This window comes from Lingula anatina, chromosome 1 (genome assembly GCF_051362555.1).
Source record: "Lingula anatina isolate TDL-2025a chromosome 1, LinAna3.0, whole genome shotgun sequence".
NCBI lineage: Eukaryota > Metazoa > Brachiopoda > Lingulata > Lingulida > Lingulidae > Lingula > Lingula anatina.
Genome location: NC_141767.1, coordinates 48,107,709 through 48,132,608, shown reverse-complemented (window position 1 = coordinate 48,132,608; position 24,900 = coordinate 48,107,709). Strand labels below are relative to the sequence as shown.

The following is a 24,900-nucleotide window of genomic DNA, read 5'->3' as shown; positions in this document are numbered from 1 at the left end:
TGGGTTCTGTCTGAGAATGCCACAGAATGAAGCACTTAAATTAACAAAGTGGAGAGGTGCTGATAGCACTTGTATTCTATGAAGATATGGCCATTTAGATTAAGATATGGCTTGCCATTAAAAGAAAAAAAATGTTTGTAATGAAATTTTAGAAAATTGATGAATACATATGTATAAAATACATTGCCATTTTTAAACCAGTAAAAGAGTATTTTGATAAATGTTAAGCTTTAATGTCTTTAGTTTTTAGTAGCATAGGTGGATAGGCAAGTCTCTTAGTAAAGAATAAACCTGTGGATTTTAATTACAAGGTCATTTTTCTGTAATGGAAATTTACCTGTAAGCTTTACTGAATCGTTTTACTTTTGCAGGAGCACATTTTTTGTGGCATCGGGATAGGATGCTACTCCTGGTCATCTGAGGGGCACTGGAGGCTCCCTGTTAAATTGTGCTTGATGTACCAAGATAGCAATAAGTATCTCTGCAGAATGATTGATTGTAATATAGAACAACTAGATGGTGTCAGTTGGTAGCAATTGCATATCCCCACACTTTTCCACTTTGTAAAGATGAAAAAAATTTAGAATTAACCACCCCCCAGGGATAGCCCATCCCCCGGTGCAATAAAGTTCCAAAGTGTCCATGCACATCCCTGATGATAGGTCTATTAATCTTCTAAGTTTCGCCTTCTTAAGCCAATCCCCGGGTACTGTAAAATTCCAAAGTGCCCATGCACATCCCTGATGATAGGTCTATCAATACCCCAAGTTTCAACTTCCTAATGGCAATGCTAATGGTCTTGGAGGAAATTACTAAACACACAGACTGACTCAAGGGATAAAATAATCCCTGCCTTTTATACCAAAAGGTGGGGGGATAATAAGAAGTCAATCTAACTGAAACAGTTTGTGGGATAACATAAAGACTAGATTGTCTTTTATGGCTAGAAATTGCAATCACATTCTGCTGAGATACTTGGCTTGACTGGGAAAGCAACATATGGCATCATGAGGTTATTATTTCTGCTTATGTGCTTAGGATTGATTTGAGTTATCATTTATTCATTTTATCTTTGCAGCTTTCGTCTAGTTTAGGGCACCCATAGCACACACAGTACCAACATGAGTGATTTAGAAGCGCGTCGTGAAGCCCGCAGGAGGGCAAGGGCCGAAAGAGAGTAAGTACTGGTAATACTTGGAGAGCCCTTTGGTGCATACTTCTTGATGCATGTTTTTTTATGTCACATGTGAGGAATTTTGTCTTACCACAAGTTTGTTTTATCACTTTTTTGTTTGGTGCATGGTCACATTTGATTACAATTTGATCAGGGCTCCGTAACTCGAAAGCATCACGTATTGTGAATAGCGATATCACATAGAGGCTACAATGTATTATATGGGACAAGTATGGGCGAGTTATGGAATCGAGGCGCTTGCGCTTGGTCGCAATGTGCGATGCTTTCGAGTTACAGGTCCAGTACATATGTTGAAATTCTACTAATATAAATTATTGTCATCTTTTACTGTATTAATTCTTGATTGGGCCTAAGTATAGTTTATTTGTTTTTCTGGAGACCACTCCATAAATGTTTTTGTTAAATTTATGCAACATTTTAACCGAAAAATTTCAGTTTTTTGGGGTATAATGTTTTGGTGTAAATGTATGTTTTTTAATTGTCATCATGAAAATATAGCACTAAATTCTACATAACCCCTAAGCAAGCAAAAAGTATGACATCATTCTTGGTATATTTTGAAAAACAACAAAAAGTTTTGCATTCTTTCGTCACTGCAAACCAGCCAAATTGCGTCATGTTGTGGTGACTTGTGCTTTTATTATAAACACTACTTTAATATTTGTTTAGTCCTGGCATATATTGGTATTGGATATAACACACAATTATTTATCAAGAAAGCATATGCAAATACGCCGTCCTGCCTCACCCTACCATTAAATTACTTGAAATTTAAAATGTACTTAAACAGCCTTTTGGCTCATCTGTCATGAACAAAAGATTCTTTTAATTATAAGTTCAACAAGTCATCTGAACAGATCTTTTCACCTTGTTTTAGTTAATTGGTTTAATTGATGGAGTAACATTACCAATAGAAAAGAAAGGCATGGCTGTATTTGTGTTGTTCAAAGAAAATAGACCTGTTTTACATCAGTTGTCAGATTCTGTTGTCAGGAGCAGATAGGCTGAGCAGTGGAAAATTGTTTCTGATCTGCAAATCAAGGAATAGCCTCTGGTTATCAGAGATAATCAGTTAATGTTTGATATCATTTAACACACAAACTAATTAAGATATTGTATAATAGAGAATTCTTTTGGAAAATCAATTATCATTCAAGCATTTTATTTGGTGTCATCTTCACAATATTAATGCAGTTACAAAAAGTTTGAGTTTTAGAATCATTGCAAGGAATTCATATAAAGTATCATTCCTTAGTTGTGATTGGTATATCTTATAATTCCTTGACATCCATAATAATCAAACAAGGATAAAAGACTAAAAACATTCACTTTCACTGTATTGGCCTGAAAATGTTCCCTCTGCATGGTGTGGTTATATGCATGTGATTGCTGTGAGGTTGCTGTTATTTCTTGCATGTCAGTGCTCAAGAGGCACCCACAACGAACGGCGCTATGGAGGAAGATTTCTCTGAACGATTAGCAAGAAGGAGAAGAGAAAGGGAGGCAAGAAATGCCAAAATGTAGGTATATTCTGAAATTGAAGTGTTTCACCGTGTGTTTTGTGACTTATTTGCCTTGTCTTTTGTATGGTTAAACATTTCTGCAAGTTTTATTTATTACACATGCATAAAGGTTTTGACACAGGATAGTTCTCAAATGTTTGTTGCATACACTTTTATTCAATTCTTCAATGCATCAGATGTTATCATGAAGCAGTATTGAAAATTCAGGCTTTCAAGAAAGTTGTATGTTATAAACATTTGAAAGTACTGGCCTTGTTTAGCATAAATTTATCTTTTTATTTTTTTATTGCAACTGTTGAGCCATTAAAATACCTTGCTATGCTCAGGTGTGTGGAAAGTTTTTGACCCTGTGACCCATCACTGTTTACCTGACTAATATGAAGCGGGGAGTTAATGTATGTTTGATTTATTGCATTTGGTCTTCCGATCTCTTAGAAATTTATTGACCGACCACCTTTGAGATCTTGAGAATGTAAATTTGTTCTTTGGTTTAAGAGGTTTAATGTTTGCCTTTGTTCAAAGTGTCATTGTATTTGCTAACATCTGAGATACATAAACACAGAGGTTATGTGTATGTTTGCAAGTCATAGATATTGTGTTTTTATGTGTCACTGCATCTTTGTCATATAATAAGATGGTTTCCTTTTGCAGTTCCGGCATCAATATGGACAGCTAATTTAACAACATAAAACAAATAAAAATTGTAAAATTAACCCTGTGCTCTTTCAGCATCCCTGACATTCCATTTGCACTCGGTGCTTTATCTTATGATAAACAGAAAATGAGGTTTAGCAATAGTCCATTGAGACTGCCTTAAACTTTTATGTGCAGAAAAGATAACACTTCACAAATGGACCCATAAAATGGGTGCCTGTCATATGAAGGGTTCATAAGATCAGTTCAAAGAAAACTGAGACAGTTTGCAAATGTTTGGACTTTTTCTTTTAGGTATACCGCTAGAGAGAATTTGAAAAAAAATTTTTTTCTTGTGTCTCACAGTGAATGGAACATGGAAACAGATTTCTTTAAGTACAAATTTAATGAAACAAAAAATGAAAATCTTGGAATGACAATCAGCTCATATACTGGTGTAGATACTATATGGATGTCAACATGCCTCGTAATTTCATGATTAAGGAAGTTTGTGCATTATTGTTTTTTCTTAAATTTATCATTCAAAAACTTTACAGTAAAAAAACTTCCAGCTGCTATTTGTATGTTTTCTCCAGTACCTGTTTTGTGATGGCTAATTAAAAAAACACTACTGTGTTGCTATATATGTTAGTAGCCAAATAGTTGCTTCATTGTTTCTCATTTCAGAATTTGGGTTCTCACTGGCAGATTTGGTTTTGCCAGCTCCTGATAATCTTTTTGGTTGAATCAAAATAATTTTTCTTTTTACCAAATTTTCATTAAGTGCCTACCATAATTGTTCGGGTAAAAAAAAATGGGCGATATAAGGTTATTCTGAAGTGAAAATGTGGAGCTTTATCTCCCTGTTTTTGTGATTATTACCTTTGTTTAATGCTGTACTTGTAGCCTGTGTTTTAACCTGTAAATGCTTGCTCTCTACCCTCAGCTCACCTGAAAGTAACGATGTGGAGGATGACTTTGAGAGAAGAAGACGTGAAAGACGAGAACGTCTCAATAGGTTGGGAACCTATGTAGCGACTTACACTTTAAAATCAATATTGATATGTGTAGAATTAATATAGGAGCTTGATATTTTCCCTCTTATATGTTTGTTGTCTATTAAGAACTGTTTTCCATTGTTATAAAAAATTAATATAAGTCTGTTTCTGAGTTTTAATTTCCATATTGTTAGTGATTTAATGTTTTGTCCAGTCTTTATAAATGTGATTTTTGACTTTTTTTCTTTGTTTTTTTGATTTGCTTACTGAAAGTAAGGGCACATTATAGACTGCTTTTCGTAGGGTTGCTTTTAAAATGAAGGCTAGGGTTTATATAGAATAGTTGTAGCTGTGGGCTTCTGGTATGACTAGAACTATCATTCCTCTATGCTTCTATGTTAGTGCTGCTTAACATTGAATTGTCTGAGGCACAGTGTGATCTTTCTGTTTTCTGTGCTCTGCACAAAACAGTTGAAAGTGGAGTAGAGGGTAGCTGTGCAGGGGAGGGGGGGGGGGGGGAATTCATGGTTGTCACCCTGGCCTCATACATTTAAAACACTTGTTAAGTAATTGGTTTTTCTGGCAACCTTTTTTATGTAACTTTTGTTATTGTTTAAAACACTGAGTCAAGGCGGCTTTTTGTGGGCTATCATAGTTTACTGGGCATTTTCTTTCTTGTTATATATAGAATTACGTACTCTCTGCTCCAGGACCTCAGACATATATCATTTAACACACTTTTGATTGCCAAAACCTGTTGTGTAAACAGTTTGAAAGACATAGTTTGGGGAATTTGAAACTTTCAAGTGAATGAAATGCTATTAATTCAGATTTTTTGGGATTGAATGTCAGATCAAATTTTCTTGAGTTTGTCATTTAAATTCTGTGATATCAAGATCCAGAGGATGGTTTTCAAGTGAAACATCCACCATACTGAAGATCTTTTAAAATAGTACCATTCTTCCATGGTGGAAATAATTTGCACAAGTGATTTACACTTTCAAGACATTCCATGGAAGTGTTTTCACCTAAACCGAATTAAAGCAGACAGACGAGAGGCATGGAGCAGAAAATAGATTGGCATGGTGTACCATAATATTATTGTTAACCTTTCAGTTATTTTAATTGGTACCTTATGGAGGCATTCAATTACATATCAGTAGCTTTCTCATTATCTGTTCTAAAAAAACTATTTAAAACATTTTTAGATATAGATTTTTCCACTGTAGATATAGAGGTTGATTAATTGCTTCTTGCTAATCTTTTTCTTTCTGACCTTACTCACGTTTGAATTTAACCAAATATAGTTAATTTCACTTTCTTTATGTTTCAGAAATACTAGTAGTTCACTGTCACTAGAATAATGCATTTTTATTTTCAGCATGTTGCTTTAATGTTGGCATTTTCTGTAGGCTTATGGTGAAATTGCAAGGATAAGGTACTAAATGTAATTGCTATTAGGCTAGACTTAGAGCCTAGATCATAGAGGAAGTAGAAAGCCTGGGGCAAGCAAGGGATAGCTTCACTAGATGTAGAGCATACTTGTCAGCTCTGTTGTCAGGGAAGTTAATTTTTTCTACTTATGTTTTTTCAGAGGAGGTGGCGGTGAAGATTCAGAGGTAAGGTCAAGGTTTAGGTCAAATTCTCTTCAAGGTCACTAGATGTGACCTAGTTTGGTCAGAGATGTTATCCTGTTCTTGTTTTTGTCCATTTGATAACACTTATCCCAGTCTTCCATTTATTTGTGGAGTGGATTTTTGCTGATGTGTCCAAATTTTACTTGGGTTAAAAACAGTTTTACTGTAATCCTTTTTTTTTTTTGTTTTGTTTTGCTTTTTCTGTTTCCCTTTCTTCTTGCCGATTTTATCCCTTTAAAATTAAGTCATATAAAGTTCATCCTGGGTGCAATTTTTGTCAAATGATTTAAATGTTTTAGTTTTGATTTACCTTGCAGTAACTTGTTGATATTTATCTTATAAGTTCACCACTTTTTTATTTTTATGTTTTAAATTCCTTACCCTGTGTGAGCAAAGAGTTTTATTTTTTGCCCTTTAGTTAAATGTGTAAACATCTCATTTTCTTTTAATCATTGCTTTTTAATCAGCTTCAGTTTGGTGTGTTCACATTCTTTGTAGAATGAGATCAAAAGAGTTATGTTTAAAGTTATCACTGTCTGTATGTGTTAACGTTAATTCACACCCATGCTTTGCACAGCACTTTGAAAAAAAAATGCCTGGTGGCAAATTCAGAACCGGTATTGTTTTGAGCTTCTGGCAGTTCTTTCCTCTGTGATAATATGTTGTGTTGTTATTTGTGTGTTGTGTATAGGATGTCTCATCAGCACGCGCCAGGCGAAGACGTCAAAGAGAGGAGGAGGAGGCAGAAGCATCTCCAGCCCCAGAGGTCAACAATGTGCAGGTACAGACTGGATTTGATAGTCACAATTGATAATTACAAGGATTAATAATTTACCTTAGATGCCAAGTTAAACCTTCTCAACTTCTTTCAAAATTCACTGTTTCTCCCCTGAAGGTTATCCCAGGTTATCTTGCTTGTCATTTTTCCTTTGTAATAAAAAGGATAAAGGTGTACCAAATTGAATGAAAATTCAAACTGTTATTTATCGAGAAACACATATTATTCATTGTCATTTATTTGATACAGTCAACTGTAAATGAAAATTATCATCCAAGAATTTGAAATGAGCATTTCTGAATTTTCATAGTTATTGCAAAAATGTCTTGACTATAGTAACCAGGACATACATACATAGAGCAAGAGAATGAAAGATGACTTGTACATATTTTCCTGATACAATTTAGGTTAGTGGTGATTATCTGTGAGTGGGCATGTGTTTACTTCTATGTAGTTTTTCATCTGTCAATTTTACTCTGTTCTAGAGGCTATGTGTACAATGTAGTACTACTGTGTAGTGTAGACTGTCAGTTTCTATGTAATGTGTATTTCTTTGTGGGAATCTTTCTCCAAAGTAACTTTTCTGTCCTGTAAAAGCTGTGGAACTAATTGCAATATGACCCTATTGGTTTAATGGTGCATTTAAAACATGTTCCATTAAGCTCATGATATTTGTTATGATGACATGCTTGTTTTGATGTTTTTTTTAATGTTTCATGCAGTATTAAATAGTCATGTTACAAACATCAAGCTTTAAGAGTTCATTATTAAGCAGGTCTGTTATTTAAGTTTAGAGTATCATTTTACAATGGGGAATTGGTAATGGAATGAAAGTTCATCTATTAAGGTTTTCACTTTTTTATGGATTTGCAGATTAATCTACAGTGTAATATACTGTGACAAATACTAAGATTACTTGAGATTGAAATAGAATATTTATGCATTTGCTTTCATGTGATATTAGCACAAGTAATATATAACATTATTAAGTTAGTGCTGGCTGTAAATGGTAATACTTTTGATAAATCTTCCTAATATTAGCCTGAGTTTCAGAGTCCATGTTGGCCAGTTGCTTTATTTTCAAATTTTGATACATGTTTGTTTGTTGCATCTGAAAATTCAATGAAGTTTACTGCGCCAATCGCTGATGGATGCGTGCCAGTGCTTGTCATGGTACACACCAAAACTTTCCTGTAATAACCTTAGTCTCATATGTATGAAGGTTTGAAAATGAAGACTGGCTCACCTCAGACCTGAAGCTCAGGGCACCTTGTCACTCCCTGTTATGATAAATCTTAGTTTTGATCTGCAATTTTGAAAAATCATAAATTAGTTTTGTCATCATGGTATTTATAATGGTCCCCTTATCCCTATCCAAAAAAGTGTGGCCTTAACCCAGAGATCAATGACCTCATTTTGGAGGTCAGAACCGTACCTTTAGATTCTTATACCAACTCTGTGACCTACCCAAGCCATGACCCTGTCCAAGAGGACTAAAGCAAAAAAAAAAAAAAAAAAAGGCCTATCACCCATTGAATTCGGTTATATAAGCCAAGAGAACCCTGTCAGCATGTCTCTTCCCTTTATTTACCTCCCTTGTCTACCTTTTCCCTCTTAGGAAGAACCCACACAGGAGGAAGAACCAGAAGAGGAGGTAGGTTGGGATAGAATGGCTGGCAACTCTCTCTAGTTTTAGTTATACAGATATGCTTATTGCAGTTTTAATATTATTGGTTGTGTTTTTATTTTTGTTAGTGTTAGTGTTGCTAGTAGCTGATGTCAACTTAGCTTTCTTCATTTAAATGTTTTAGTTATGTGTTTCAGTTTCAGTATAAGAGAAGTGAATTTCAGATATTACGTTCTTGAGTAATTCTTTTGCTTTTATTTTATATATGTATTTTTAGAGTGCTTAGTGTCTTATTTCTTTACATCTGTGCTTTTTGTTGTACGTATGTTGCGCACACTTTTGGAAGGTCTTTTCAGGTTGTGAAAAGAAATTAATTCCATGTACATGTATGTGAAAATTTGCATGAGATGGAAAATACTTCCAACCTGGCAAAATATGGCTTCTATTTTACCTTGTTTTTGCTCAGATCTATCAAGAAACCTTAAATGAGCATAGATTATTTCAAAGATGATTTATTTTGACTGCTCACCTTAACTGCAGTTCCAGTTCTGCAAACATGTTGCAAAGGTTGAAGTATTAAAGTTGAGTTGTTGAAAGTTAACTAGATTGGATGAGAAAAAAGTGTTGCACACCATTTACATGAGTTGAGTTTGTTATTATATGGATATGGCAAGAAGACAAAAGTTCTGGAATTTGTGTCTAGTTAGGCAGCATTCTTATTTGTTTTTCTGTGAAAAAAAAACAATTTCCTGTGTGTGAACTTTTTTCATATATGTTTTTTGTTTCATTGAATTATTTATTTGTAGCTATTTTTGTATTATTGTAATGTTTCAAGTATTGTTATTTTTGTGAAGAACAAGGTAAATAGCATGTATTGCACAGTTGTACTGTTATATAGGAAGAGTTGCCAATTTACCATTCTATCCATCAACCGGTTAAGTAATGAAAATGACTTATGTACCTTTTTTTTAAAAAGTAATACAACATCAGTCTTGATCGCTATAGACCTGCTCTTCAGACAGGTTGTAAGAATAAAAGTCTAAGGGATATGCACTACTGTACACAATACATTATTTACTTGACTTTGTTCATTTCAGAGGCACAAATCTTTTGTGATGATAAAAACTTATAATCATTCAAAAGGCCCTTCATTGTTCTTTGAAAATAGAAGATAATTTTAATGTTGAAAAATGATGAAGTTTTCATTTATCATTAAAACTTTATGCAATTGAAAGGTTAATTTTCTCTATGGTAATGTTCTAAATGTTATAAACTTAATATGGTTGATTGTAATTATGTAGCTGTTGACAATCTAAACACTGTTTTGTTCACTAATGATTTGATGGATGATTCTGATTTTAACAATCAAAATAATATTTGTGTTTGAAGGCTCCAGCAGCAGCTGATGATGATGAAGCAGAAATGGAAGCTATGCGTCTCCGCGAAGAAAGAGAGGCAGCTGCCAGGGAGGCCAAGGAACGCATGAGAAGGGTAAGAAAGATCTGGAAGTGATACTTGCCCAACAACTTATTTCTTTGCCATTTTCTCATCATGGTTGCAGAGGTATCTGCATTTTATTTTGCTTCAATATGGTTGTTTTGTTTTATTTTTCTTAAAGGGCTGTGTTTTGTAGTGCAGAAATTTTACCGAACTTTAATTTCTTTTTTTTTTCACAACTGTTTATTCTTTATTTGTATTTATTCTTGTCATATTTTTTCTTTTTGATTACTTTTGAAAGCTTATATGAACTCAGTTCTTTGCTATGTCTGAGGGTTTTTTTTTTTTGATATAGTTTTGTTTTTAAATAAAAGAAATATTTTTCCTGTCATTTATTTTATTCAAAATGTATTGATTGTCTTGCATGAGCAGCATATTCTATTTGAGTTTTGCTTATGTGTGAGTTAATTTCTGGGGTATGTAGGAAGAGGAGGAGGAGGAAGCCAGATTAGAAGAACTGAGGCAGAAAAAAGAAGAGGAACGCAAGAGGAGGCAAAGAGTAAGATGTGATATATTGTGCAGTGGAAGTTTTTTTGTTGGAAGAGTTTGTTTGTCAAAAGATGTAGTATCCATTTATCCATTTACATTTCATTTTTGATAAGTTTCAGAAAATAAAGCAATAATAAAGATTCTCTTTCAGCTTTGTTAGCATTTGACAAAATATTTCATCATCAGCATTTGGAAGTGAAAATGAATAAATTGCTTGTGACAAGTACTTTGTTTTTAAAAATAATTTTAAATACATTTCTTCTGACATTTTAAATTTAAAGGGCATATTGCATATTTATACTGCAAAACTTCACTCTTGTTAAGGTAGCAAAAATACTCTTATTAGAAACTAAAATAAAAGATGTGTGACTTTGTTGTTGCCAATTGTAGGAAGAAGAAGAACGTGAGCGTGAAGAGATAGAACGCAGGGAAAGGGCTGCTGCTGAGAAGAAAGCTAGAGAGGAAGAAGAGGTTAGTTTTTTTAAGAAAACACTATAAGCATCATTTAAATTTCCCTTTCCTTATGTTCAGTCACAGAAGAGACAAAAAAGAGACTGTTTTGCTTGAAATCTTTGGTCCTTTGTGGGATTTTAATTTGAGTCGATCACAAATAGGGCTTGATCGGACATTTTTTGTTAATAAGTAATTTTTTTCTTTTTTCTATTCAGCATGTATTTCAATCTTGTTTTAGCAATATACGGGAAAGTTTGTTTTTTTTTTTTGCCTTCTTTTTGTAATTTGTTGGAGTTACCCATAGACTGGGTTCCCATACTTAGATCGATCCATCTGGATCGACCTAACTCCCTGGGGGTTCACGCTAAATTGCTGTCAGCTCAAGAGTCTTAAAAGTCTGTCATGCCTACCGAATCAGCTAGGGGATAAAGGTAATTACCCCCCCCCCCCCCCCCCCCCCCCCCCCCCCCCCCCCCCCCCCCGAACAGCGTTACTAGGCGTGACAGACATTTAAGCCAGTTACATCGATAGCAATTTAGTGAGACTCCCCAGGGAGATAGATCAATCCAAATATCTGTGGGAATGGTCCCATAGATGTATAATGTAGTCTATGGGCAATAATGGAGAAATGTAGGACAAATGGATAAGATTTACATATTTGTGGTAATTTACTTAGTAGTTGGACTGAAATTGAAATAGGTTTTCTACCCACTCCCCTTTTATGCAGTTGCTGAGCGTATGTTTATCAGTTTTGGTATGCTAGTGAAGTAATCCTTGTCAGGTCATAACTTCTCTATTTTTACTCAATATTGAAAAGAATATACAAGCATTAAAATTGATGACCATTTTCAGATTTTCTGCGATTGTATTAAGTTGAGTTTTAATCACACAAATAGTGTTTTTCGTGTGCCTATCATTTTGAGATTTCTTGTGTGTGTGCTTGTCACATTTTGAGAAAAATGAATGAATGAATGAAAGTGGTGTATAGCTATGGATATATTTCTCTGTTTATGCCAATAATTTGAAGTTTAATATTTCAGGTAGCAGTGGTATTCCAGAATAAATTGTAATATTTTATTCAGTAACTATGTGTTTGTTTACAAATCAATAGAGAAGGAAAAAGGAGGAAGAAGAGAGAATTAAGAGAGAGGAGGAGGAAAGAAGGAAGAACAGAAGGAAAGGCTTGGGTGGTCTTTCCCCAGAGAAAAAGCAAAAACTAAAGGTATTACTAACCCCACTCACAACAACTAGATAAACAAATACAGCAGTTTATGGAACCTATAAAACCTATCAAATTGGACCAAGTTTTACTGCAACTGTTAAATAACATAATATACGCCAATTCTCTAATACCATTCACTTTATTCTGATATTAAACTATCATGTATTTCAAGTCAATTATTCTTTTATGGTTTGACAATGTATTGGAACTTACTGATATCTTTCTAAATAGTTCTGTGTCAGATTAATATTACAAAGAATCAGTGTTGATATTTGTAAGAAAGTATAAATATTGCTTGAAGAAAAGTTGCCAGTCTTGCAAGGCTCACCAGGAAAATTTTGACTTGCATTGTTTGCATGAGATTTGAATTTTTTTAAAGTGAAAACTCACTGGATTCACATATGAACTCACTGCTTGCATAATTTTGAGCATTTTTGAAAAAAAAAATTCACGTCAAAGAAATATCTGTGTGATAATTGAATGGATACTTCTCTATGAAATATCTGTGTTGCTGTGAGGCTGTCTATTTGGATATCTGTGTGCTAATACTGCATGCTTTTGTGAATTTTTAGATGCATAGATGCATCTTCTATTCATGTTTTTGCATCATAAAAACCTTTAGATAAATTGTGGTGCAAAGGCAACCGTTCTCTGCAAAAATGTTTTTATAGAAACTGATAATAAAATATAACAAATTACTAACCACCACCACACTAACATCTTAACATTCTAACCCCTTATCACTAGTTACTGCTAGACTACAGGCACCCATCAACCACCCATCCCTTCCTTACTTTTCTGCCATAAACCACCCATCCCTTCCCCCGCCTTCCTACAACAACCCAACTGCATTTTACCATCTGTTTCAGCTGTTTGTTGCTACCCAGATCATTGCATAGTTTACTGTCTGTTTCAGCTATTCTATGCCTTTTGTATTTTACAGGGTTTTTTTCTGGAAAAAAGTGTGCATGATAATGGCCAGACCAGCAGGAGATAGTTAGAATTGCAAGTTTTGTAACTTTGAAGGGATATGAGCTTCTTTGGAATTGCTTGGATCAAGTTTTTTTTTTTTTTTTTTTTTTTTTTTTTTTTTTTTTTTTTTTTTTTTGGTTGGGGGGGGGGTTAATGCCAATTCATATATGAATTATAGATACCTCAACTGTTTCAGTGCACCTTTTCCCAAAACTGAAATAATTATAAATGTTTGTATTTGGATTATTGCAGTTTCACAAATGTGTTGATTTCCAGATGAAAGATGATACTACATAGATATAATGCAAAATAAAGCAAGGTTTCAGTCTTGATCCAAGCATGTTTCTTAGTGATTCTGTGACATAGTTTTTTCAATGCCTGAGCCTCACGTTTGACTGCATGTTGTGTTTCTTACCCAGCAACTAATCATGGATCGAGCCTTGCAAGAGCTTAAGGCAGAAGAGGAGGAGAAATTTGCAGAAAAGAAAAGGATACTTAAGGAAAGAGTGCCACCTCTAAATATTGATGGCATGAATGATAGAGGTAGGGACATCATAAGATATTAAATAAAGAAGAAATGTTGTGCTTGCAGTTTCCTCAAAAGCTGATAACTGTAAAATAGGTAAAATCTGATATGCTGGGTCTTTTCAATCAAATTATGCCATTTCTCTGAAAGTTCCCATCCCACCAACCTGTTTTGATAAAGCCTGCATTGAATTTTTAAACCATTCAATACATGAAGAATGTTTCCAGTGATAAATGTTTGTGGCTGGTTGTTCTCTTACTGTTTTCAGCCTTGGGGAAACTATTGTGCACATTCTTTTGTATGAGTCTGAAACAGAAATTAAACTAATTGGCATATACAGAGACTTTCTATGGTCATGAAAATGGGCGAAAATGGGCAAATATTTCTCTTGCTAATACTGATATGCCACTTTTAATTTCTGTTTGACAGAAAAAGATAATTATGTTTAGTGCAAGATTTGCTGAGTAGAAAAGTGTTTGTGTTTTAGAAACTTATTATGCAAAGAGCTGCTGAGGAGCTCCGACAAGAAGCCATGAGAAAGAAGGAGGAGAAAGAAAATTTCATCAAGAATAAGGTGGAACCATTGCACGTAGACGGTGTCAACAACAAACGTAAGCAGCAGCATGGCGCGTGTCTGTATTTGTTGCATGACACTGACTGCTATTTCACTGTGAGACTGATGTTTGTTTTATTTTCACAGAAATTTATCATTTTCACAATGATTGCGTGTTCATCATTTTTCAGGTATCAGAGTTTCTTAGTGATATTGTCCACTTTGGCCAAACAGGGATTATCTAATGCCTCCAAGTTATCATTTTGTTGCATGCACAGCTCTTAGTAAAGATATTTAATGGTGGTAGACCAGACTTGTGTTTGTAACAGATTTTTAGCTTGCCTGCTTTAGTGTAAAACTACACTTTCTCACAAGTGTGTTTTGTTTTGTACACATAATTGATAGTGTGTTCTGGATACTTTGTTAAATATGTATTTTTAAAGATAATTTCTGCAATTAAATGTCTTTTTTTGCAGCATGATGATTGAGGAGGCAAGTAAAAAATGTTGTCTCTCTGTTTGACATATCACTACATTGTTATATTTGTATTCTTTCTGTGTACTTGGTGTAATCGTTTACACATCTTAGTTTTGAACACAAGTACAAACGTAATTGTCAGGCAGAAAATAAGTGTTTTCCTGTGCAACTCGTCTAACTGCTTGTTGTCTCACATATGTTAAGTATGTAATGGTTATGCAAAGGCTTTTCTTTTGTTAAATCTACTAAAAAAAAAACATTTTTTTCTGTTATATCTTTTTGCCTATTAAATTTCAACTAGTAAGTTTGTTCACACTGGTTATAAAACATCTTGCTATAGTGAGAGTCAAATGTTCATTGTGTTATGCAGATCGTCAAAGTTTAATGGCCATGCATGATTCACTTGAGACCTCAATGGATTTCTACCAACCATGACCAATACTTCTAGTATTATTAAAAGAGCACATTTTTTCAACAACTTACAATTTCAGAGGAGCTAGAGGACATAATTAAGAAATTGTATGCTCAGTATTGCACTCAGGAGGAAGAGAAATTTGATATAGAAATGAAAATCCGCAAACAAGACTGGGAGGTAAAGTAGAGGAGATCCCCTCTGTCTGGAACCTCGGAATGGGATTTGCAACTATCATAGCATCTGGAATGATCTGTCTTCCATTCTGGTGTCATAGGAGGACCAACTCCATACAATATTTTATACATTTTGAAGGCTAAAATTTTAATTTAATTTTTTTTTCCAAATACTACTTCAACTTTTTTTTTTTGGTCATAGTTCAATAATATAATCATTTCTTTCCTTTCGTTTGTTATATTTTTGCAAAATTTACAAAATAATTTCAAAGTGAAGACTCTATTACAAATGTTCTCAGCATTACAGAATTCATTTTGAAAATAGTGGAACTTTGTTGGTCTTTTTTTCCCTACCAGAGCTTAGACTGGAGGAACTCTTGCTTGGTGTTGGTCTTCTCCTCTCCCATGAAGTAGGGACTACTCCTTGTGATCTGTGATCATGTTTTATAGTCCTGTCTTCTGCACAATGAACACATTTGTGTTGATGTTGTATGTGTGGGTTTTTACACTAGATCCCATCATCCTATCTATCTATCTTCCCATTGTCAATTTATAGAGGATCTTGAAAGGATTGTCAGAAAACTCTACCAGCAGTATGCCCGCTTACACGAAGAGAAATACGACGTGGAGCTGAAAATTCGCAAACAAGATTTCGAGGTAACCCTTGGAGTATCAGATATGACTTCTATTGCAGGCTGAAGGGTTGGCTGACTGGCTGGTGTAACATTGTCATTGTGCTTGCTGGATGCTGCTACTGCTGTTGCTATTGACATTGTATTGTAACTGCAGTGTTGGTATTGTTGCCATTGTGGGCTGACCTTATGGTGTGTTCTCTTAATTGCAGGGCATAAAGGAGGGCTAATCAGTGATAAGCATGGTTTATTTTAGAACAAGTTGGATACATTGTCACTAATTTATTTGAAGTTTTTAATGGAATATTCTTTGTTGTGATTAAGAGTATTCTAAAAGGGACTAGACCTGTTAAAATGACAATATGTATAACTGAATTTTACTGATATTTGATATTTAATATATTCATCTTAGAATTGTCATCAGAAATTTAGTAACTAAAAAATTTTAATAGCTTAAGTCCCTTTTTAAAAAAACAAAAAATGAATTGATGGCATTGACCCAGCAATTTGTGTCTGATTTTGGTGTGCCCTCTACTATATATAAAGGCAACCCAACACAGTAATAACTTTTTCTACTAACAGAGGAGGTTGAAAGACTCTGTAGGAAGTTATACGAGAAATACGCTCAGTTGGAAGAAGATAAATATGAGTGGGAAGTTAAAATACGCAAACAAGATTTCGAGGTAGGTATTGTATAGCTAGGGTTCAGTTAAGTAGTAGGTATCAGTATCACAGAAATTTCAGAAATGAAGAAAACCCGAAGTGTAAACATAACATTAATAAAGTAAGAGCTTTATCTCTAGTATGTTTCTATTACTCATTGACATTTTATTGAATATGTACTCAAGTCAACGAGTCAACAACTTATCATCAACTTCAAAGATAATCACATTTATCTAGAGGACACTTAGTATGCACACAATGTGTATTAGTTTCTAGACTATCTCTATTTGTTCAGAGTTATATACAAACATGCCAGCTATCTTTCAATTATTTACAGTGTCTAGCTCTTACAACCTATTATCTTGTAGTACCAACAAGGAATAACTATTTAGAGGCACTAAACCATTAATAGCATAGCTTGCTTACTCATAGTATCGTAAACATTGTCTGCATGAAGCAATTGCTTAAGCTATATGTATCGTACAGTGCTATGGTCTTATACAGTTTGAACTATCTGTTTGTTATTTTATTTGACATCTGAGGATTACTCTTTGTATTAAACCCTAATGAAATTTCTTTATTGCAAATATTCAAACTTTTTCAACTGAGCATATTTTAACAGAGTAGATTTGGAAGGTATTAAGAATTTGTGTGAAACCCTTTTTATGTACAGACACAGATGTGTCTGTACATATTGCCATCACCTGCGTCTGTCGTTGCCGTCGCCGATGCCGATGCCGATGCCGATGCCGTCGCCGGCGCCGTGCACTTTCCTTGTAAACACGATAAGTGGAAGGCAGTTTCACTTTTTGGCTTTATATTTACAGAGCTGATGAATATTCATAAAACGCAGGTCAAGTTCGAAAATCAGCATGATCGGGCCATTATTGTAGAGGTTATGCTGTTTTTTCACTTTTCAGCATATATGCAACCTTGTAAACACATTTCAAGGAAAACCGTTAGGCTTGTTGTCACAAAACTCACAGGAGTAATCAATCTTACTAAAACGCAGGTCAAGTTCGAAAATCAGCATGATCGGGCCACTATTTTAGTAGTTATGCGGTTATTTCATTGTTCAGCATATATGCAACACTGTAAACACAATATAAGAAAAACAGAAAGCCCAATTGTCATTAAACTCACAGGAATGGTCAGTCTTACTAAAACGCAGGTTGAGTTCGAAAATCAGCATAATCGGGGCATTATTTTAGAAGTTATGCTGTTTTTTCACATTTCCTCAGATTTCCTCAGATTTAATTCTTAGGCATGTTAAAAGCCTTATTATTTAAGTAATAAGATACGTAAAAGTGTTTGTTTGACATTTCCTGCATCTTTACAACATTGTTAGTTGATTATATAAAAATGATGGTAAACTTGTTATCATGTATTGTGTAATCAAGTGTCAAAAACGGAAATAAACTCATATCATTGCAGTTTGTCAGATTCAATCATCCACTATGTTCGGAATCTCAGAATGGAGGAAATTGGACATTTAACACTGTTCTATTGATACTTTTCTCATTTCATCAATTTTCTTAGTTGGTCATAAAAAAATGGCAGTAAACTGTTTATTTTGTTTTATGTTAAAAAAGTGTTAAAAACGGAAATAAACCCATTTCAGAAGAGTGCTGTCTTGTTTACATTTTGGCATTTTCAAGATGTGACTTTGAAGTTCCATGGGCCTGAAGACCTTTGCTAGTCACATTTTTATGTACAGACACAGATGTGTCTGTACACATTGTCATCACCTGCGTCTGTCGTCGCCGATGCCGTCGCCGTGCACTTTCCTTGTAAACACGATAAGTGGAGGGCAGTTTTACTTTTTGGCTTAATATTTACAGAGCTGATGAATATTCATAAAACGCAGGTCAAGTTCGAAAATCAGCATGAGCGGGCCATTTTAAGGGAAGTTATGCTGTTTTTTCACTTTTTTCAGCATATATGCAACCCTGTAAACACATTTTAAGGAAAACCGTTAGGCCTGTTGTCATGAAACTCACAGGAGTAATCAGTCTTATGAAAACGCAGGTCAAGTTCGAAAATCAGCATGATCGGGCCACTATTTTAGTAGTCATGCTGTTTTTTCATTTTTCAGCATGTATGCAACACTGTAAACACAATATAAGAAAAACAGATTGGCCAATTGTCATTAAACTCACAGTAGTGGTCAATCTTACTAAAATGCAGGTTGAGTTCGAAAATCAGCATAATCAGGCCATTATATTAGAAGTTATGCTGTTTTTTCACATTTCCTCAGATTCAACTCTTAGGCATGTTAACAGTCTCATTATTGAACTAATAAGATACGTAAAAGTGTTTGTTTGACATTTCCTGCATCTTTACAACATTGTTAGTTGATTATGTAAAAATGATGGTAAACTTGTTATCGTGTATTGTGTAATAAAGTGTCAAAAATGGAAATAAACTCATATCATTGCAGTTTGTCAGATTTAATCATTCACTATGTTCAGAATCTCAGAATGGAGGAAATTAGACATTTAACACTATTCTATTGATATTTTCCCCATCTCATCAATTTTCTTAGTTGATCATATAAAAATTGCAGTAAACTGTTTATTTTGTTTTATGTTAAAAAAAGTGTTAAAAATGGAAATAAACCCATGTCAGAACAGTGCTGTCTTGTTTCACATTTCCTCAGATTCAATTCTTAGGCATGTTAACAGTCTCATTATTTAACTAATAAGACATGTTAAAGTGTTTGGTTGACATTTCCTGTATCTTTACAACATTATTAGTTGATTATGTAAAACTGATGGTAAACTTGTTATCATGTATTGTGTAATAAAGTTTCAAAAATGGAAATAAACTCATATCATTGCAGTTTGTCAGATGCAATCATTCACTATGTTTAGAATCTCAGAATGGAGGAAATTGGACATTTAACACTGTTGTATTTATATTTTTCCCATCTCATCAATTTTCTTAGTTGATCATATAAAGATGGCAATAACCTGTTAATTTTGTTTTATGTTAAAAAAATTGTTAAAAATGGAAAAAAAACATTTCAGAACAGTGCTGTCTTGTTTACATTTTGGCATTTTCAAGTTGTGACTTTGAAGTTCCATATGGGCCTGAAGACCTTTGCTAGTCACATTTTCTGAATATCCATGATACTAATATTTTATTATTAAAATTAAACATTATGTAATATTGCATCAAAATTTGAAAAAAAACTATTTTGGGCACTGGTCCCATGATGACCATTTAAGAAAAACCATGTCACTTACTGTTCTCAAACAGTACAGTAAATATGTACAGATGTGTCTGTACATATTGCCATCACCTGCATCTGTCGTCGCCGGCATTGCCGTCACTGTCGCTGTTGCCGGTGCCGTTCACTTTCATTGTAAACACGATAAGTGGAAGGCAGTTTTACTTTTTGGCTGTATATTTACAGAGTTGATGAATATTCATAAAACGCAGGTCAAGTTTAAAAATCAGCATGATGGGGCCATTATTGTAGAAGTTATGCTGTTTTTTCACTTTTCAGCATATATGCAACACTGTAAACACATTTCAAGGAAAACCGATAGGCCTGTTGTTATGAAACTCACAGGAGTAATTGATCTTACTATAACGCAGGTCAAGTTCGAAAATCGGCATGATCGGGCCCTTATTTTAGTAATTATGCTTTTTTTTCACTTTTCAGCATATATGCAACACTGTAAACACAAAATAAGAAAAACAGATAGGCCAATTGTCATTAAACTCACAAGAGTGGTCATTCCTGCTAAAACGCAGGTTGAGTTCAAAAATCAGCATAATCGGGGCCATTATTTTGAAGAAATGCTGTTTTTTCACATTTCCTCAGATTCAATTCTTAGGCATGTTAACAGTCTCATTATTTAATTAATAAGATACGTAAAAGTGTTTGTTTGGCATTACCTGCATCTTTACAACATAATTAGTTATCATTGCAGTTTGTCAGATTCAATCATTCACTATGTTCAGAATCTCAGAATGGAAGAAATTGGACATTTAACACTGCTCTATTGATATTTTTCCCATCTCATCAATTTTCTTAGTTGATCATATAAAAACAGAAGTAAACTGTTAATTTTGTTTTATGTTAAAAATTGTTAAAAATGGGGGAAAAAAAACATTTCAGAACAGTGCTGTCTTGTTTACATTTTGGCATTTTCAAGTTGTGACTTTGAAGTTCCATGGGCCTGAAGACCTTTGCCAGTCACATTTTCTGAATATCCATAATACTAATATTTTATTATTAAAATTGGTCATTATGCTGTTAAACATTATGTAATATTGCATCAAAATTTGAAAAAAAAACTATTTTGGGCACTGGTCCCATGATGACCATTTAAGAAAAACCATGTCACTTACTGTTCTCAAACTTACAGGAAAGAAACATGGGACTAAAATACAGCTTCAGTAGGCAATGCAATCTGTTTGGTAATTCTTACTGCCAGTTAAACAGTTTTTTTGTGAAAATTTAATTTTTCACTTATTGGCATTTTCAAGGTGTGACTTTGAAGTTCCACAGGCTTGAAGACCCAGGCTAGTCACATTTTTTGAAAATCCATGATACGTATATTTTATTATTAAAAATTGACGGTCATTATGCTGTCAACCATTATGTAATTTGGCATCAGAATAGAAGAAAACACAATTTTGGGTGCTGCTGCCATGATGACCATTATGGGAAAACCATGTTACTTATGATTGCCAAACTCTCAAAATAGAAATATAGGACTAAAATGCAGCCTGAGTTGGAAAAGCAGTCTAATTGGCTTCTTTTTCTGGAAGTTATACATTTTCAAAGTGTGAACTTTATACACATTTCACTTACATTGGTATTACCTGTTGAGCATAATTAAAATTTGATGTTGAATTTGCAGTTTAATATAATGTATTTTTGCATCAGAATTGACAGTAGCCTATTTTGTGCATAGTTATTTCCTGTTTTTTGTCTGTACATTTGACAGCTTTGCTGCCTTGTTCTCTATCCTGTTGTCCTGTAATATGTTGGTAACCATCCTTTCTGTATTGTCTTATATTGTCACCCTTTTTCTCTCATTTTTGACTTTTTATCTACAGATTTAACTGTTTCATGTACTTGCATGATTTGCTTTGACAAATGCTGTATGCTTTACAACTAAATATGACATTAATGATTCAGTTTCTTTTTTTAAGTATTTTGTATAGAGTTGAATCAACTTAGTATTGTTGCACATTCAGTATAATAACAGTATTATGCACTGAGAATAGGATTTTTAAAAGCTTGTTGTTAAAATTGCTATACTTATTTTTCTTTAGTTCTCACATTTCTGCATATCCTCGCATATAGTAATATAGAATAATTTTGAAGGCTTACTCATGCTTTGAAGTTTTCTTTAGTAACTTAAAATAACTGCGGAATCTTTTATTGTGCACAGGAAGCATAAATATGTTTTAACATAAACTTTATCTTATATCTAGATCAATGAGCTTACGATAAAAGTAAATGACATCAAGGGTAAATTGTAAGTACTGCTCTTTTTTTTTGCTTTTATTTTTATTAAAATTATATACGTTTTTCTTTTGTTAACAGTTGTTTTTTCTCTGAAGCAGATTACAAAAGAACAAAAGTAAAATACTTCGACAGTTTTAGAAATTGTTTCTATACCTGGCTCTTCCTACAGTGAATTTAGTTAGAAATGTGGTTGTCTGTCTGTCCATCTTCCATCTTTATGTGGGTGTACATTTGTTCAGCCATCTCCTCCGAGAGCTTTCAGTTAGTGTAGAACATTTAAAGTTTTGTGAATTAGTGTTAGCCAGATTTTTGTGGAAAATGGTTGAGGAGTGTGCATACATCACATTCAATAATAGCCTTAACCTCTTAAAATAAATTGTTTCTGGATTTTCCAAGTTGAATATTCTGCGAGATGCTGTAAATACACTAAATGGGGCTGTACCTTTAATTTCATAAAGACTACTTTAATGATTTAAATGAGATTAAAACTTAAATTGCCCGACTTTTTTAAAAATACTTTTTGCCTATGTAAAAAAATTGGTAACTTTTTAGTTCAACATTTTTCATTTTAGCATCAAACCTGTGCTGAAGAAGGTCTCCAAGACAGATGCCAAGTAAGTTTTCATTGATTGGTTCTATAAGCTTGCATACTCTGCTCTCAAAAGTGCTCATGGAAATATTTTATTATAATATAATTTTCTTACTTTTTGAAATTTTTTAATCAAATATATTAATGAACTTAATTGTCGGTATTAATGAACTCGTGCATTTAATTGTATGATGTTTTGTGTTTAAAGAGAAGTGCTGACAGTATTTTGACAAAAAAATGTTTGTATTTCAAGATTGGCCAGGTTTGACAGAAACAAGGGTGGAAAAGAATCCTTCCGCAACCAACTCAAATCAACAGGCCAGAGTAAATATGCATTAAAGGAGGAAGAAGAGGTATACTGAAGGATAGTTTAATTCATTTGAAAAAGCCTATTTGTCCTCTTTCTTTATGTATCTTTTAGGATAATTTTCAAAAGTTGAATAGAACTGTCAAAATAGTAGATTTGATTTTTTTCCATTATATATTCACTGTGGCTCTTTGCACAGTATTACTAAATTTATTTATAACTTTGATAGATGTAAAACCTGTGCAGTTCAAAACATTTAATACAATAAGTAGTTTGGGTAAGCTCAAAATGTATGTCATTTTGTTGGGTTTTATCCAGCTTGAGTTTTCTTATCTGTATTTTTATCCTTGACTAGACTGCAATTATTATCTCAACCTGAATCATTTTCCAGGCTGCAAAAAATCCAGATTGGCGAGAGGGTCTGCAGAAACACCAGGAAGCTGAGAGTTAGATGCAAGGACTGAGAAACTAAAATCAAAACCCAATGTGTGCTGAACAAAAGAAAAGACAAGAACTACTTTCCACAGACTAAGCCAAGAGTACCATCTTGGGTTGCTTTTTTAATCTCTAATTTCCATTCATTTGTTCACTCAATGGAATCTGTAACTCAAACCACCGCCAGATATATTCTTCTACTCAGTTGACTTGGATTCTGCTACTTCAGGATTGTAGATTGAGTGCTGGCAAATCAATGGATTAGGGAGGATTATCCCACATTTATTTATATATACAGTCTTGATACAGGTAGCCATGTAGAGCCAACTCTCTCAACTTGTCAGCATTTATTACTTAAGTGCAATAGTGTGTGATAGTTAATGAACAGAACTGGTCCTAGATCTGAGCATCCATTGAAGATTCTTAGCTCCTTTCAAGTAATTTTTTAAGATGCATCTTAAAAAAAAGAATGACCTGGGCCCTAATGGCAGTTACAGTAGTAAAAAAGGAAGGCTTCTTTTTGTGCAGTTTCAGTTTCACTTTTTAATGGGACATCCCTTTGTTTGTGAAATTGTGGATTCGTACATGTTTTGTTTATTGATGAACAATCAGGAATTATTTCCACTCGTTTGAAATGCTTAACATTCAGGAATTATTTCCACTTGTTTAAAATGCTTAAAACGTGTACAGTTTTTAAATGGACATTTTAAACTCAATCTTATAAGATATTTTAACCATATAGCACTATTTTATACATATACTATTAGAAAGTCAGCTTGGTTAGTTCAGGGCTCTGCCAAGAGAAATCTAACATAAAATTGCATTGAAATTAAAATCCAATGCCAATCTTGCTTTTGCTTTTTATTAAGGTTTCATACTTAGCTTTAAAAGTTCTTCTTGGTCACATTGCATTCATATACGCTTTTAAGCAAACTATCCATGTGGCATTAGATTTTGTAGTTTATTCCTTGTGTGTAAAGTGTGATCTGGGGCTTTTGCTCCTTAACATATTTATATATCAGTATGTAAAGCCTTCTGTAGAAAAAATTAACCTAGCTATGTCATCATTAGTGGAAGCGGTTTGTTAATGATATATATGGAGTCCATATTTCATTGACTTTCCTCCAACAATTTTTCAATAACTAAAGAAGACGTCCTCTCTGTATATCAATTTATCAGATAAAAACAATTCTCACCATACTGGATGGGGACGGTTCCTCACTAGCAACACTGTTGACTGTTCTGCCTCTTCTTGGAACTGTTAGCCCTAACAACAGTAACAACTGGATAATTTTAAAAACTTAACGGGTTCGATGAAGTGTGTGTGAAATCCAATGAACACCATGCAAGAAAAGCAGTATTTACTGCTGGAACATAAACGATTTATCTGATGTAAAAGGTACATAATATGAACCTTTGACAGTCATGGTGGTATACATTAAAATGACAGATGAGTGGGTAGAGCAAAACAGGCAAAGAAAGTCCCATTTTGTAGAAAATGATTGACGTATGTATGAACTTTCATGTTTGTAAACAATAAATCCAGTCATTTTCAAAACAGTGTTATTTATTTTCTTGCTGATATTTACTGGTACATCTGTTTATTTCGATATTT

General features: G+C 33.8%; 1 protein-coding gene across 27 annotated transcripts in view; it reads left to right on the top strand.

Moving 5' to 3' along the window:
* The window catches only part of LOC106172396 (uncharacterized), a 33,396-nt gene extending 8,553 nt beyond the window's left edge, over positions 1–24,843 (top strand). For 2 of the 27 annotated variants that reach the window (XM_087001786.1, XM_087001794.1), the window contains exons 2-18: positions 1,079–1,177; positions 2,617–2,715; positions 4,298–4,369; positions 5,944–5,968; positions 6,678–6,767; positions 8,383–8,418; positions 9,781–9,882; positions 10,313–10,387; positions 10,768–10,848; positions 11,942–12,052; positions 13,444–13,567; positions 16,013–16,033; positions 16,383–16,483; positions 21,921–21,964; positions 22,527–22,568; positions 22,797–22,896; positions 23,242–24,843. In XM_087001786.1, the coding sequence (XP_086857912.1) occupies positions 1,122–1,177; positions 2,617–2,715; positions 4,298–4,369; positions 5,944–5,968; positions 6,678–6,767; positions 8,383–8,418; positions 9,781–9,882; positions 10,313–10,387; positions 10,768–10,848; positions 11,942–12,052; positions 13,444–13,567; positions 16,013–16,033; positions 16,383–16,483; positions 21,921–21,964; positions 22,527–22,568; positions 22,797–22,896; positions 23,242–23,301 (1,239 nt within the window). In that variant the 5' untranslated portion in view covers positions 1,079–1,121 and the 3' untranslated portion in view covers positions 23,302–24,843. Of the gene's footprint in view, positions 1–1,078; positions 1,178–2,616; positions 2,716–4,297; positions 4,370–5,943; positions 5,969–6,677; positions 6,768–8,382; positions 8,419–9,780; positions 9,883–10,312; positions 10,388–10,767; positions 10,849–11,941; positions 12,053–13,443; positions 13,568–14,037; positions 14,162–15,071; positions 15,173–15,724; positions 15,826–16,012; positions 16,034–16,382; positions 16,484–21,920; positions 21,965–22,526; positions 22,569–22,796; positions 22,897–23,241 lie in introns of all 27 variants that reach the window. The other 25 variants (XM_087001824.1, XM_087001829.1, XM_087001858.1 and 22 more) reach the window with 23 other exon arrangements.
* Positions 24,844–24,900: the final 57 nt, after the last annotated feature.